The following is a 15,388-nucleotide window of genomic DNA, read 5'->3' on the forward strand; positions in this document are numbered from 1 at the left end:
TGTAGCATCTCTACTGCTGGCACTGACTATGGTCAGCTAACTAAGCACAGATTGGAAATTGGTCTGTGCGGCTCAATTACTTGCTGGATAAGCTTGCTGAGCTGTTGGGGGAAGTGCAAGAATGGAAAGTGTCCTGGTCACGTGACCCCTCCAACTACCACTGCATTTCTAATCTCTTTTTAAGCTTGTCACCACCTGACTGTGTGTTCACTTCTGCATTTCTGTTTGAATCCCTCAGTTAGGCTTCTGCCCTGTCCACAGCATTGGGACTGCCTTGATCAAAGGCACCAATGCTATCCTTTGTGACTAACAGTATCCTCTATGACTCTTTATACTTGACCTTTTTGTGGTACAGTTGGCTGCTCCATCCTTCTCTACTGCCCCTTCCTATGTGGTCCAAGTCCACGAGATAGCCCCTCCTGTAGTCCCACTTCTACTTGGACAGGCCAGATGGGCCACAATGATTTTCTCCAGTCTTCTACCTTCCTATGTTCTTAGGTACTTGTCCCAGCTTAGCCAGGTACTCGTCCCAACATAGCCAGCACATCTCCAGAAATGGCTTCTCCTGCTACCCCTACATTATCATTATCTCCTGAATACCCCCTCCTTTCCCTAGTTTACATGTTTTCCTTCAGATACCTTATCAGTAGGTATGTGGTCAGTTTCCATTTGTAGGCTGAGTACCACGGTAATTTAATAACTTCGTGCTCCCATCGGGAGCCACCCCCGCCAGGAGAATATATCGGACGTTCTGGTGTGCAGTGCAGTTTTCCAACTATCAATTGAAATAGTCCAAATATCAAGTGTGCATATGCCCAGATTTTGAAGTTAGCCCTTGCGTTTAGCAAGTTTACAGCAAGCATGTTGGTGTAGAAAATTTTCGAGTGAAGAAGAAAGCATTTTCTCTGGCAGCTTCAACAGGACTTGTAAGATGCCTGTTTTCTCCAAGATTTAATCTTGCTTAGAACATCTTCATGATTGGTTTCTAGCCAGCTGCTGTATCTATATTTTTACTACTAATAAAAATGTCTTAAGACATTGTGTACTCTTAAAGATAAATAAGAAGCAGATGTAACTGCTGAAATGCTCAATTAATTTTTAAAGCTGTAAACAATGGCATTAACTGCTTTGTTCCCAGCAGAGTTGTAAATGAAACCATCTAATGCTCCATAGGCTTCCGTCTAGAAAACCTATTGTAAAATTGATTCCATATGTTCGGCATGAAATCTGTAAATTCTTATTGAATGGTATGAGTTGTCTTACAATATAGATACTTGGCTATATAACAAGAGCTTCTCTCAGTTGGATAAAAAATGTTATTTTATGATAGTTGAACTAGGGCCAATGAAGTCTGTTCTCTCTTAATTTCAATTTGTTTTTTTCTTTAGCAACATGATATATCTTCAAATTTTGATTTTAGGCAATTCGTATTTTGGTGCAAGAGCGATTAAGCCCGGAGGCAATTGCAAAAGCAAACCGGTCAAAGGAGGTAAATAATGTTTTCAGAAGCTGTTCAGAATGAAAATGATCAGTATATTTTTCTGTTTGTAAGCTCTGACTTGTATCGTTGGTGCAGTTGAATCAGATGTACAATTATGGGAATCTTTTGTTACTCAGTTTTGGCATGATTTAAACTCGTGAAGCAGGATTGAGGGCTAAACAAAACAGACCAAAAAGAAAGGAGTCCGGTGGCTAATGCAGTAGAACAGGTCCCATCTGCTGTCCATGCCATTCCCAGTGGTGTTGGCTGAGATTGTTATCTGTATATTGGGTCTGAGAGCTTCTGTTTGAGATCCTGCCTGCAGTATACAGAAACCACATCCTATCCATCAGCACTGAGCGTTGCATGGAAAGCAGGGAGGGACCTGTTCTGATGCTATAGCTACTTGACCTGAGGGGAACAGATGAGGCAGAGAGGTCCTAGCTGTGCTGACTTTTGTCAGCAAATGCAGACCAGATTCCCAAAACATTCATGGTCAGCATGAAGCACTGCCAGTTGGCATACATTCATGTATTTTTCTGCTTTGTGGTTAGTCTGGGTTCTCCTATTGATTATCCTCAAAGGTTAACGCTTTCATTTTTATGAACCAGCTCTGCACTGCATATTAATTGCCTATGCAAGTTAAAATTACTGCATTATACCAGTATTTAAATAACCTTTACTTTTACTGTTTACAGTAAACTAATGCTGTGCTGAAGATTTATTTCTAGGCAGGGGCTCCTTAAAGATTTGGGGTTCCAGCTCTGTGCAGGCATAAGTTACAACTTCTATTCAAAAGGAAGTGAAGCAAGGAAGCAGTTAGATTCTACTGGTGATGCCTACGTGGTTTAGATGTGAAATTTCTTCACGGGTGCTTCTATTAACACCTTTTTGTAGTTGCAGATCTTCCCTTACTCATGTTACACAAAATCCTCTAACTTTCAAGAGCAGCGATTGTTGGTCCTAAAGATGGAAATCAAAGATTTTAACTGTTTACATGCTTTGTTTGTACTATTTTTTTGCTATTCCATTTTATTTTTCAGGGCTTAACTGTATCTTTAGGAAAGCATTTTCTTGGCTTTGATACTGGAGGTAAGCAGAATGATGTTGAAATGCAAATCTTATAACCACTGGTTTTGGGAGCATGCTGTAACTTGTATAAAGATACAAAGAAGGACAGGAAAAGACCAGTTGTTTCATCAAGCCTGTCCCATCCTGACATGGTGCAACCCCCCCCCCCCCCATTAAATGTTACCAGTCATGCAAATTCCTGGGGAGGCAAAAAGCCAGAGAAAAAACTTCCAGTTTAGGAAAGGAACTCTGGGAAATTCCTGCCTGACCCCTGCAATCAATCAAACAAGGTTTCGGAGACCGCAGTGACTGATACGACTATCCCATTTACCCATCTTCTACCTTCTATAATTTGATATTTTGCACACACACTAACTGGTCCAGATCTCTCTTGAACACGTGCAGTGAATCAGCAGTCGCTGCATGTACTGGCAACTTATTCTGGAAGTTGATGACCCTCTGCAAAAAGAAGTACTTCCCAGCATCTATCCTAACTCTTATGCTTTCACAACTTATACTGATGTCCCCTTGTCTTTCCCTGCCTATCTAGCTCAAATAACCATTACATGTGAACCGAATCTAATCCCTTTATTATTTTAAGGACATCAATCATATCCCCTGAAAATCTGTGTTATTCCAAAGTAAAAAGTCCCAGTGCCCTGGTAACTTAAGAGCCCTTAAGTTAGATATCAATCGAGGAGTTGTCCTCTAAATCTTTTCCAGGGCCTCAATATCCACCACCACGTGAGGGCATCAAAACTGGATGCAGTATTCTAGATACAGTCAGACCAAGGTCTTGAACGAGGAAAGGGTAGTACTTCGTTTTTGAATTGTTCTAGCTATACATCCTAATACCCTATTTGCTTTTGCAAGAGCTTCGTGGCATTGGCATAGACCTACAATGAACTATAACCCCCAGGTCCTTCTGCTCAGCAGCCTTGAGCATGTAACCCTAAATAATGCTCAGTGTTATGCATTTGACCCCTGCTCAAATTCATCACACTGAACTTCCCTATATTAAAAGACATCTCCCAGATACAGACCCATTCCCCATTGCATCTAGATCTGTCTGTAACCTGTTTTTTTCCATCTAAGATCCTTGCATCTGCTCATATCTTCATGTCTTCAGTAAACCTGTAACAAGGTGGGAATTTCTGTATTGTCGAACTGCAACAACAAAGTTAATGTAGTTATTAGATAGTTACAGCATTACACACCCTAGTCTATTTGTTTATTATAATTAGTTTAATTGTCCACTACCAAGTTTAGCTGTTCATGTTTAAATTCAATGACAAAGTAGGCACTACAAAATAATCAATTGTTAAGGGACATTGATGCGGCTGCCTTTTTTGGGAGAAGTCCGACAAGCGAGGGGGCGGTACTGGACCTAATTCTAGGGAATGTGACCGGCCAAGTGGAAAAAGTGCTAGTAGGTGAGCACTTTGGTGACAGTGACCATAATATGGTGAGATTTAAGGTGGTCATGGAAAAGGACAGGGATGGGCCGGAAATAAAGGTTCTAAATTGGGGGAAGGCCGATTTTAATAGGATAAGGCAGGATCTGGCTAAAATGGACTGGGATCAGCTACTTGTAGGAAAATCCGCATCGGAGCAATGGGAGGCTTTCAGAAGGGAGATTGAGATCATACAATGGCAACATGTTCCCGTAAAGGTCAAGGGTGGTTCCAAAAACCACAGGGAACCTTGGATGTCAGGGGATATACGAGAATGGATTAGGGAAAAAAAGGAGGGCTTTTGGCAGATACAAAAGGCTAAAGACGGAGGAAGCCCTAGAGGAGTACAAAAAGTGCAGGGGGATACTTAAAAAAGAAATTAGGAGATCAAGGAGGGGCCATGAAATAAGACTGGCGAGCAAAATAAAGGAAAATCCTAAGATGTTTTATAAGTATATTAAGGGTAAGAGGATAACCAGGGAAAAAATAGGGCCCATTAGGGACAAAAGTGGCAATCTGTGTGTGGAGCCGGAAGATGTAGGAGGGGTTCTAAATGAATTTTTTGCATCTGTTTTCACTATGGAGGACGATGTAGACATAGAAATAGGGCGGGGGGACTGTGATATGCTTGAACATATTAACATCGAGAGGGAGGAGGTATTGGCGGTTTTAGCAGGCCTAAAAATGGATAAATCCCCAGGCCCGGACGAAATGTATCCCAGGCTGCTGTGTGAGGCAAAGGAAGAGATTGCGGGGGCTCTAACACATATATTCAGAACCTCTCTGGCCACAGGGGATGTGCCAGAGGACTGGAGAACCGCTAATGTAGTACCATTATTCAAGAAGGGAAGTAGGGAAAAACCGGGGAACTACAGGCCAGTGAGCCTAACATCAGTGGTAGGAAAATTATTGGAAAAAATTCTGAGGGACAAAATTAGTCTCCACTTGGAGAGACAAGGATTAATCAGGGATAGTCAACATGGCTTTGTCAAGGGAAGATCATGTCTGACTAATTTGATTGAATTTTTTGAGGGGGTGACTAGGTGTGTGGATGAGGGTAACGCAGTGGATGTGGTATACATGGATTTCAGTAAGGCCTTCGATAAAGTCCTGCACAGGAGACTGGTCAAGAAGGTAAGAGCCCATGGAATCCAGGGTGCCTTGGCACATTGGATACAAAACTGGCTTAGTGACAGAAGGCAGAGGGTGATGGTCGAAGGTTGTTTTTGTGACTGGAAGCCTGTGGCCAGTGGGGTACCACAGGGATCGGTGCTGGGTCCCTTGCTGTTTGTGGTCTACATTAATGACTTGGATATGAATGTAAAAGGTATGATCAGTAAGTTCGCGGATGATACAAAAATTGGTAGGGTGGTAAATAGCGAGGAGGGTAGCCTCAGTCTGCAGGACGATATAGATGGGTTGGTCAGATGGGCGGAACAGTGGCAAATGGAATTTAACCCGGAAAAGTGCGAGGTGATGCACTTTGGGGGGACTAACAAGGCAAGGGAATACACAATGAATGGTAAGACCCTAGGCAAGACGGAGGGGCAGAGGGATCTGGGTGTGCAAGTACACAGATCCCTGAAGGCGGCGGAACAGGTGGATAAGGTGGTAAAAAAGGCATATGGGATACTTGCCTTCATTAGCCGAGGCATAGAATATAAGAGCAAGGAGGTTATGATGGAGCTGTATAAAACACTGGTTAGGCCACAGCTGGAATACTGTGTGCAGTTCTGGTCGCCACACTACAGGAAGGATGTGATCGCTTTGGAGAGGGTGCAGAGGAGATTCACCAGGATGTTACCAGGGCTGGAGCGCTTCAGCTATGAAGAAAGATTGGGTTTGTTTTCCTTGGAGCAGAGGAGGCTGAGGGGGGACATGATTGAGGTGTACAAAATTATGAGGGGCATAGATAGGATGGATACTGAGGAGCTTTTTCCCTTAGTAGAGGGGTCAATAACTAGGGGGCATAGATTCAAGGTAAAGGGCGGGAGGTTTAGAGGGGATTTGAGAGAGAACTTTTTCCACCCAGAGGGTGGTTGGAGTCTGGAACTCACTGCCTGAAAGGGTTGTGGAGGCAGGAACCCTCACAACATTCAAGAAGCATTTGGATGAGCACTTGAAATGCCATAACATACAAGGCTACGGACCAAATGCTGGAATATGGGATTAGATTAGACAGGGCTTCTATCCGTGCTGTATAACTGACTCTATGACTCTGTCATAGGCTTTTTGGTTTTGGAAAATGTACAGCTGAGTTTTTTTGAACACCATTTATCTAAGCCAATTATTCGAATCGACTGAACCTTCCAGCATGACCTTGTGTATAATTTTACACTGTATATGCTTTCTTGTTTGAATTAATATATACACTATGATGAAATTAGTGTGATTACTCACTTTCTAAACAGTGTTTCCAAACTGAGTGTGTGTTGTATTATATATTAGGTGTATATATGTCAACATTTTAAAGAGATATTTAACTTGTCTTTTCATGGTGCTAAATTGTGATCCGACGTTAATGTGGAATTTCTTCAATATTGTCGTTTGTATTTTCTTCCACATATACTAATCCTTCAAATGATTAAAAGACCAGGAATCAAAGTTACATAGCCATTCAGTCTAACCAGTTCTTATTGGTGTTTAGCCTCCAAGTGAACAGTAATCCTAATCCCATGTGCCTAACTTGCTCTCATTTCTTTATTCCCCTTTCCTTCAACCACCTATCTAACCTATTCTTAAAATTTAGCATGGTTTCGATCACTGACTATATTAGTGCATTCATAGCCTCACAATCCTCTGTGTAATAAAAAGGTTTCTCCTGCTCTCTGTCATAAGACATAGGGGCCGGAGTAGGCCATTTGGCCCTTCGAGCCTACTCCGCCATTCCATAAGATCATGGCTGATCTTCTACCTCCTCTCCACTTTCCTGCACTTATCCCCATATCCCTTGATTCCCTTAATATTCAAAAATCTATCGATCTCTGTCTTGAACATACGCAACGACTGAGTCTCCACAGCCCTCGGGTAGAGAATTCCAAAGATTCACCACCCTCTGAGTGAAGAAATATCTCCATCTCAGTCCTAAATGTCTGACCCCTTATTCTGAGATGTCCTAAATCTTTTACATTTAATCTTGTAAATGAGAGAGCGATAGCCCAGATTTCTTAAGTGACCTTGCTTTCTGTCTTGGTATACATACAATGGAAGAATGCAGCTAGGGCTGATTGGTGAAATTCAGATAAATTTATAGTGATATTCACATTATTGTACAAGTAAGTTCTTCATAGAAATTTCACTATTAATGCCATCTCCAGGTAGTTACAGATCACACATTGCAATGCTTAATTCAGTGCTATATCTGTTACCAAATACATTGTACCACCTCTACCTGTCCTGTCAAACCTATTCCAAGTGGAGCAGGTTTGTTTTGTGCGAGGAGAAATTTAGAGCATAGAATTAGTCGGTGGGTCTCCCTATTATTGGTAGATCCTATTCTGTAGCCGTCAGATCTGTTCCAACTACATTGCCAAATTGGCTTTCCAAGTTGATTGATTCTATTGCTAGCTGTTACTTTGAACTTCACCACATTAAACTACGTGTAGATTGTACCGCATGAGTTTTGACATAACCACTGTTGAAATATGTATTGGCTTTAACAGATGCCACCTTGAATGAGGCTGCAAGAGTCCTCCGGTTGCTGCATATAGAGGAGCTACGAGACCTTCAGACCAAGATTAATGAAGCTATTGTAGCTGTTCAGTCAATAATAGCTGATCCCAAAACTGATCACAGGCTGGGAAAGGTTGGAAGATGATGGAAATATTTGACAATTTGCACAGCTTTGTCATTTTTATTTTGAAACTGCAGACAAGGAGAAATTGACAAAGGGAAAATAACTGTTTTGAGCCTAGGTGATTGAAGTAAACTGATGGCGTGGTAAACTGTTCACTAAAGTGAAATAAATGCTAAAATAACTTCAGAAATGAAAAGGTTTGTTTTTTGAGTTTATTGTTAAATTGGAACAAAGTACAATAGTGTGATTACAAGAATATTGTCTAGTTACACACATTCCAAGTGATGTATATGCTTTACAATAGGAAATAGATAGCAAAAGTATAACATTAAACTGTTCAGGTTGTCTCAAAATTATAGTTTATGCCTTGCAAGAAAAAAAATCTTGCACGGAGCAACAATATGATGTATGCTCTAAAATGAAATGATAGAAATACAAAATAATACAAAAATGTTTCAGAGAGCAGATCCATTTAGTCAAATGTTTATCGATACATAAACCATCTGAGAACTTGTGCTGGTCAACATATTGCTTACATTTTTTTTTTCAATGAATAGCATAAATAGAAAAGCTGAATAATTTATACTCTTTCTACCAGTAGAGAATCCCACATTGAGCCAATTGAGGATTCTGTTATGGAGAGGGGTTTGTGTGCTGCTGCCCCCATCTAGAGAAGCAGTTTAGAAACAAAAACAGGATTCTTTTTAAAAAGGGAAGCTTAGTGTTTTGAAGACATGACAGAATAGCAATATTTGCACAGTCTGAGTGAATTGATGGAATGATTTGCTCTCTTAATCCATCTTTCATTTCCTCTTTATATTGCTTTCTGTACATGATTTTACATTGAATTTAATATTCTAATTTGCGCTTCTCAGTAAGGATTCTTTAATCTGATTGAAGAGACAGGCTGTTGCTTGGTCCTGCTCGCACAGCTCCCCTGTAGAGGGTGCTGCGCTGCTGACAGTCTATAACCCTTCGTTGCTGTAAGTGGAATGAACGGCGAGTGCTGTTCATTCACCGCTGACTTGCAAAATCCGGGCCAATATGTGATTACTCTGTAGGATAACTTTTATGTGATAATATGTGGAATCCAAAATTCTGAATTGCCATTTAGGTCTTCAGATAGTCAGTTCCACATTATAAAAGATCGGGGAATCTGGATTAAACTGAGCTTTGTGCAAATTTTTTTTAGATACTAATAGTTAACCCTCATTTGTTTCAACCTTTCTTCTACTAGGATGTTTTTAATAGGATTTATGAATGATTAGTCATTCATATTTAAAACTTCCAATGATGCTAAATGTATTAAACATTGGTATATTCTCTCTTCTGCCCCTACTCCTCCCAATCTCTAAGATAAAGGGGTTCAGGTTGGATGCCTGTCACAAAATATTTATCATTTCCTAACTCATGAGCCTGTACCTTAATGGGAAAACAAGTTGATATCCAGACTTTTTTTCCTGCCTCTCTATCTTTTATCTGCTTCTCCTGCTCCGGTCCTTTTGAGAAGTACAGGTTGAAAATGCTACTGGTGTGAAGTCCAGTATGTGAACTGTGTTCTTGGGTTAAGAACTGCAGAGAAGTGCCTTGGTTACTATGGTCAGTTATAATATCACTATACCAAATCCATCTCGAGTTGCTGGGTATCTATTCTGTAACTCATTAACATCTACTAGTGGCAAGAATACTGCATCAGAACAATATTGAATAGATCTACATGTTGCAAAACCACTGAAATTTTTGGCATCAATCACCAACACTGAACCAGTTAACTGCCAAAAAAGTTAACTACAGTACTTTAAAAGATCTGTTGCTTCATTTATTAAATAGGCCAGTTTAAAAACTACAACCTGTATTTAGGAAATATATAATGGTTCCAGTGATTTGGTGTGTAAATTCATTTCATAATGTTAGAATTAGCCATAAAGATCAGGAACATTCCAGAGATTTGGTGCAGTTTTTTTTCAATCCTTTTGAAGACTGAAGCCAACTTTAAGAATTAGGCATGATTTTTTCATTCTTTTACAATATTCATGATGTAAAATGATTTCTTAAATTTGAATCATCGCTTTTATGAAAGTTGTTTGGTCATTTTTAATACTTTGAAAAAATAATCAACGTACAATATGATTTACTATAAGCATTATTCATTGCTTGCAGTGGTCTAACATGACCACCTGGCATTTTGGCTTTAGTCTGTAGCATTAGTGATCATAGTATCCATATCTCCAGAATATGGCAAGCTATTCATAAGACATTGAGCAATTGCTGCCTTACTGATATGATACATAGGCATTTCACAATTCAATAAAACTGGTATTACTATAGTTTGTTCCAGATTAAATCCTCTATAATATACCCCAATGTACCAAGCTTTGGCTCAATTTGTAATTGTCTTAATTTTGTGGTTAAAGCAATTTTGGTTAAGGAGAAATCTTTATTCTAAACAGGAACTGATTATATGCTTTGTTGTCAGGCTATGGTATATTCATACATGTGTTGCATCTTGACTAAGGTAACATAATTACAAATATGACAACATCTAGCTGAATAACTAAAGGGGGATAACTAATTCTTGGTAACTAAGCTTTGGGTGCAGATTCAGGATGTAGAACTTCTAAAAGGCATGTTTGCTTGGACAGTTATTTGAAGCTGACTAAGAATAGTATAGAAATAAGTCTGCAGTAAATTCTGAATGATGGGGAGAGGAAACTGAAACTTTGACAATCTTTAGAAAAAAATTACTGCCTTCCCTTAAACCACCTCTGAAGTGCTGTATTATATAGTCTGTGGTTTTGCTTATGCTCCACTGCATCACACTTCTGTTACATGTCCTACACAGAACTACTGTTTAAAGCTCTTGTGTTCTTAAAATTAAATTTCAAAATTAGAGAGGCCAAGTAGGCTGGTATTCGTACCATTCAGCCTACAATATAGCAGTCGATCAAAAGGCAGTACAGTGGTGCTTTTAATGAGGTATGAAAACTCTTCCAAAAAAAGTAGTTGCTATGTAACACATTTTCAGTTTGGTTCCCTACTAACTTAATGGGGGGGAAAGTACACACCAATCTATCTGTAGCACTCTGCTCCAAATAGAGACTTTCTTTTCCTCCTGATGTAGTAAGCTGAAATATAGTTGTCATTACCAGCAGAGTCATTATTTTCTTCCTGCCAGAAAGGAAAGGGAAAAAAAGTTGGGTAAATGATGGACCTGTTAGAAATGCACGCACTTCATTGTACATAGCACTACGTTAAATGGACACAATTATTTCACTGAATTTTAGCAATTGTAGCTGTTTGAGACCATTTTTAGATTTTTTTAATGAGAATGATGCATTGTTAATTGTAAAACCCATATCCTGCTATAATGTGGCAAGAATTTGGAGTTACTTGAATGAATAATATTTCCCCCATAATTTTTTGACTTGCAAGAATTCTACCAACTGATCAGAGCTCCAAAAATAGAGATTTGAGAACTCTATTCTAAAATTGCTGAAGAACATGAAGATGGGTTGGGGGTAACTTAGGAAAACTTAAGGTACTGAGTTAAAATGTCATGAAACAATTTCTACATGCTACTAAAGCTCAGAATAAGGAAATAATCAAATTATTCTGCCTATACAGGTCATGGAATCCATTACTCTCAATCCTGGATGATCTAGGTGAACAATTAATGAAAAGGCACTGCTCTAAATACCAAAACAATTTATAAAAAAAAAAAAAAAAAAAAATATATTTATCAAATTTCTTTGAACAAGCATATAAATCCTGTTTAACAGTATATTGGTATAGTGCCTATGAGACAAAACTGTAGGAAGGACTTGCCTAAAAGCCTGTACCCTTAAATCGAATTGCTCAGATGGATGCGAAAGTGAGACTTTTCTATCACTGATGTTTTAAGTTAAAGGAGTATTGTTATCACCACTGGTGTTAGGCAAGCATTTTAGTGTTGGTATATGTGATGCAATGTGACTTGGGCCACATCAAAAAAAAAGTATTAGCATTGCCTCACAAAAACTACATTCCAAAAATTCAGAACTTTTTCAGCTTGCATTTGCACAGTTGGAGGAAGTGTGGCTGGTACACCAGCGCTCCTTGCTCCTTTGTTTCCATGGAATCTTTTAGGTCCACTTCAGCAAGCAGACGGAGCCTTGCTTTAACCTCATCCTGTAATATCCGTATTCCCTCCATACTGCACTGAAGTGTCAGCCTAGATTATGTGCTCAAATCCACAAGGCTTGAACCCACGACCTTCTGATTCATGAGTTCCATCAACTGATTAGCTTGTCAAGACCTAGCTTTGCAAACTGCTTTGAAAACTCCCTGCACAAGCTATAGTCCTTTTTAAAGTTCTAACTCAAATGGTGACTTACAGCAGCAAAAAGATCAAACAGCATAGCCCTGTAATACTATTTTTAACCTTAAGTTTTAATTATTTTTGTTTTTAAAATTCTGGAATTTTAAGTATAGGAGGCTGCAGTAAGTATAATATGTTGATACATGATCTGCATCAGGAAAGCTTTAAACAGGAAGAAGTATTACAAATAGAATATGGCTGTGACTTTACATTAGAAGTTTTGGAAACCATAAAAAATGTTTAGAGCACAATGCTTTGAGGGGGAGTAATATTACAAAGCATAGCAATTCTAAATTGAACAGAATTGTATTTCCCAGCAAGAAACTTCCAATTTTTTATCCTCCATACCATGTGGACAACTAGGGTAAGCCACAGTTATTCCATACAAATGCGATCGCTGATCAGGTAGATACTCATCAGTAATCTGGTTGTCATCTTTAGTTACAACTATAATTCCATCTCTGAAAAGCAAGAAATTGAACACAATCAGAACTGCACAATCCAAGTGTGGAGCAGCTGGAAGGAGAATGAAATACAGATTAGTGGAGACCAGTGAGTGGTCTCCAGACAGTGGTCTAATCAAGGGGTTTAAATAAGTTATAAATGAGTTAACCTTTGCTCTTGTGAACCCCTCAATTAGACTGCTGCCTTGAAATTACTCTATTTATTATGTATAACATTGCCTGTTTTATGTTGGTTTTATTCTGGTCCTTAAAGGGACTGCTGGAGGCTACTAAAGAAATCGTAAGAAAAGATTTTTTACATCTCTTCTGGGAAGGAGGAGCAGGAGTGCTTCTACTAACTCCCCAGGAGTACTATGGGCTGCAACCTGCCATACTCTACCCTCCTGCATCTCCTCTATGTATTGGAGCTTGTGATGCTCCCTGAGCGCAGTAAGAATCCTCAGTCCCCATCCCCTTGTTTCCCCATTTGCCCAGCAGTGGAAACAATCTTTAACTGTTTACCCACACAGTAAGGTCCCCAGGTTTCACTTACCCTTTTACGAGCTGCTCCTTTCAGTGCCACCCCCAGTCACCATGTCGCTGCTGCAGCTTCTGGCTCTCTAGGAAATGCTGGGCCCAACCCCATTCCTCCCCACACCACTCCGAAGCCCCCATTCCTGACCCTTAGTCCCTCCCTTCCCGAGCCCACATCCTTGAACTGCATTTTCCTCTTTTTCCCCCTAGCCCCCATTTCATAGTAATAAAACCAAAAAATGCTGGAAACACTCAGGTCAGGCAGCATCTGTGGAGAGAAACAGAGTTAACGTTTCAGGTCGATGACCCTTTGTCAGAACCCCATTTCATAGTCTCTCACGCCCTCTCCAAACCATCTCCCAAACCCTATACGCTTGTTTCCCTGCACAATTCCATGCTGGTTGAGGGTATCCTGCGGCGATGTACTCCCGGGCTGAGAAGCAGGGCCTGGGAGATTTGTGCCCCTGTTCTAGAAATACAAAAGGCAGCAGGAGCATAGGTACATCACCTCCTCCAAGTCACACACCATCCTGACTTTGCGATCCAGCACTGCTGAAGGAGTGGTGATGTATCAAAATCCTGGAACTTCCTACCCAACAATATTATAGGAGCACTTTCACCACATAGTCTGTAGCGGTTCAAGGAGGAAGGCCAGTGCGAGCGCGGGCAGCGAAAGAGTGCTTATCTAGAGTTTGGGCAAGTGGGGAGTGAGGGGCTGTTTTTGTCTTTCTTTTTAAAACCTTTATAAGTTGGTAAGTTCTTTTAAATAAAGGTGTGATCTTCACCTAAAATAGGGGCAGAGGGTCTTCTTAAATAATAAATTTAATTAATTACATAGAATGGGAGAGCAGGTGATGTGTTACTGCTGTGAAATGTGGGAGCTGGTGGACACCATTGATGCTCACGGTGATTACATTTGCGATGTTTGCTGCTAGAGGAACTCCGGCTCAGTGTTGATGAGCTCGAGACCAAGCTTCAGACACTGCGACACATCAGGGAGGGGGAGTGTTACCTGGACTCTGTGTTTCAGGAGGTAGTCACACCAATTAGATTAATTAATTCAGATGTAGTCTGTGGTTAGGGACAGGATGGTGTGACTAGAAGTGAGGCAGGTAAGGGGATCCAGGAGGTAGTGTTGGAGGAGCTGTAGCCCTTGCTCTTGTCCAACAGGTTTGAGGCTCTTGCTCCCTGTGAGGAGGATGAGCAACCTGGCCACAGCACCGTGGAGTGGGGGGCCATTCAAGTGGGGGGGAGTTAAAAGAAATGTTGTAGTGGTAGGGGATAGTATCGTTAGGGGGATAGATAGGGTTCTTTGCAGCCGAGAGTGAGAGTCCCGAAGGCTGTGTTGCCTGCCCGGTGCCAGGGTTAAGGACATCTCCTCTGGGCTGGAGAGAAACTTGGAGGGGGAGGATCCAGTTGTCGTGGTTCATATTGGTACCAACGACACACATAGGACAAGGAAAGAGGTTCTGCTGAGGGAGTTTGAGCAGCTAGGGGCCAAATTAAAAAGCAGAACCACAAGGGTAATAATCTCTGGATTACTACCTGAGCCACGAGCAAATTTGGCTAGGGTAAATAAAATTAGAGTTAAATGCGTGGCTCAAAGACTGGTGTGGGAGAAATGGGTTTTGCTTCTTGGGACACTGGCATCTGTACTGGGACAGGAGAGAGTTGTTCCGTTGGGACGGACTTCACTTGGCCAGTGCTGGGACTAGAATCCTGGCGAATCGAATAACTAGGGCTGTAGAGAGGGCTTTAAACTAATTAGTGGGGGCGGTGGGGGGGGCTTAAGAAAACAAAAAATAAAAATGACAGCGGAGAAGGTAATAGAGCAAGGTAGCAGTGGGGGAATTAAAAACCAGAGCGTCTCAGGAAGGGACAGAATGTATGATGATAAAGGTAAAGTAGTAAAAGGGGTAAAACCAGGAATAAATTGTCACAAAACCTATTTGAAAATTCTTTATCTGAATGCACGCAGCATTCATAACAAAATAGACGAGTTGACGGTACAAATAACTACACATGGTTATGATCTGGTGGCCATTACGGAAACATGGCTGCAAGATGATCATGACTGGGAACTAAACATACAAGGGTATTTGACAATTAGGAAGGACAGACAGGAAGGAAAGGGAGGTGGGGTTGCTATGTTAATCAAGGATGGAATCACTGCAATAGTCAGAAATGATATTGGGTCAAAGGATCAGGATAGTGAAACAGTTTGGGTGGAGATAAGGAATAATAAGGGGAAAA

General features: G+C 40.6%; 2 protein-coding genes across 5 annotated transcripts in view; one reads left to right on the forward strand and one right to left on the reverse strand.

The window, feature by feature from the left end:
- Positions 1–7,997, forward strand: part of rtraf (RNA transcription, translation and transport factor) — a 26,223-nt gene extending 18,226 nt beyond the window's left edge. For both annotated transcript variants that reach the window (XM_086003175.1, XM_086003176.1), the window contains exons 6-8: positions 1,421–1,489; positions 2,524–2,572; positions 7,668–7,997. In XM_086003175.1, coding sequence (XP_085859301.1) covers positions 1,421–1,489; positions 2,524–2,572; positions 7,668–7,822 — 273 coding nt within the window. In that variant the 3' untranslated portion in view covers positions 7,823–7,997. The remainder of the gene's footprint in view (positions 1–1,420; positions 1,490–2,523; positions 2,573–7,667) is intronic.
- nid2a (nidogen 2a (osteonidogen)) overlaps positions 7,996–15,388 on the reverse strand; it is a 182,527-nt gene continuing 175,134 nt past the window's right edge. For all 3 annotated transcript variants that reach the window (XM_086003173.1, XM_086003172.1, XM_086003171.1), the window contains 2 exons: positions 12,507–12,619; positions 7,996–10,969 (listed from right to left, as the gene is read on the reverse strand). In XM_086003173.1, the coding sequence (XP_085859299.1) occupies positions 10,959–10,969; positions 12,507–12,619 (124 nt within the window). In that variant the 3' untranslated portion in view covers positions 7,996–10,958. The remainder of the gene's footprint in view (positions 10,970–12,506; positions 12,620–15,388) is intronic.

This window comes from Somniosus microcephalus, chromosome 12 (genome assembly GCF_052327205.1).
Source record: "Somniosus microcephalus isolate GS21.2 chromosome 12, FLI_Smic_1.0, whole genome shotgun sequence".
Lineage (NCBI taxonomy): Eukaryota > Metazoa > Chordata > Chondrichthyes > Squaliformes > Somniosidae > Somniosus > Somniosus microcephalus.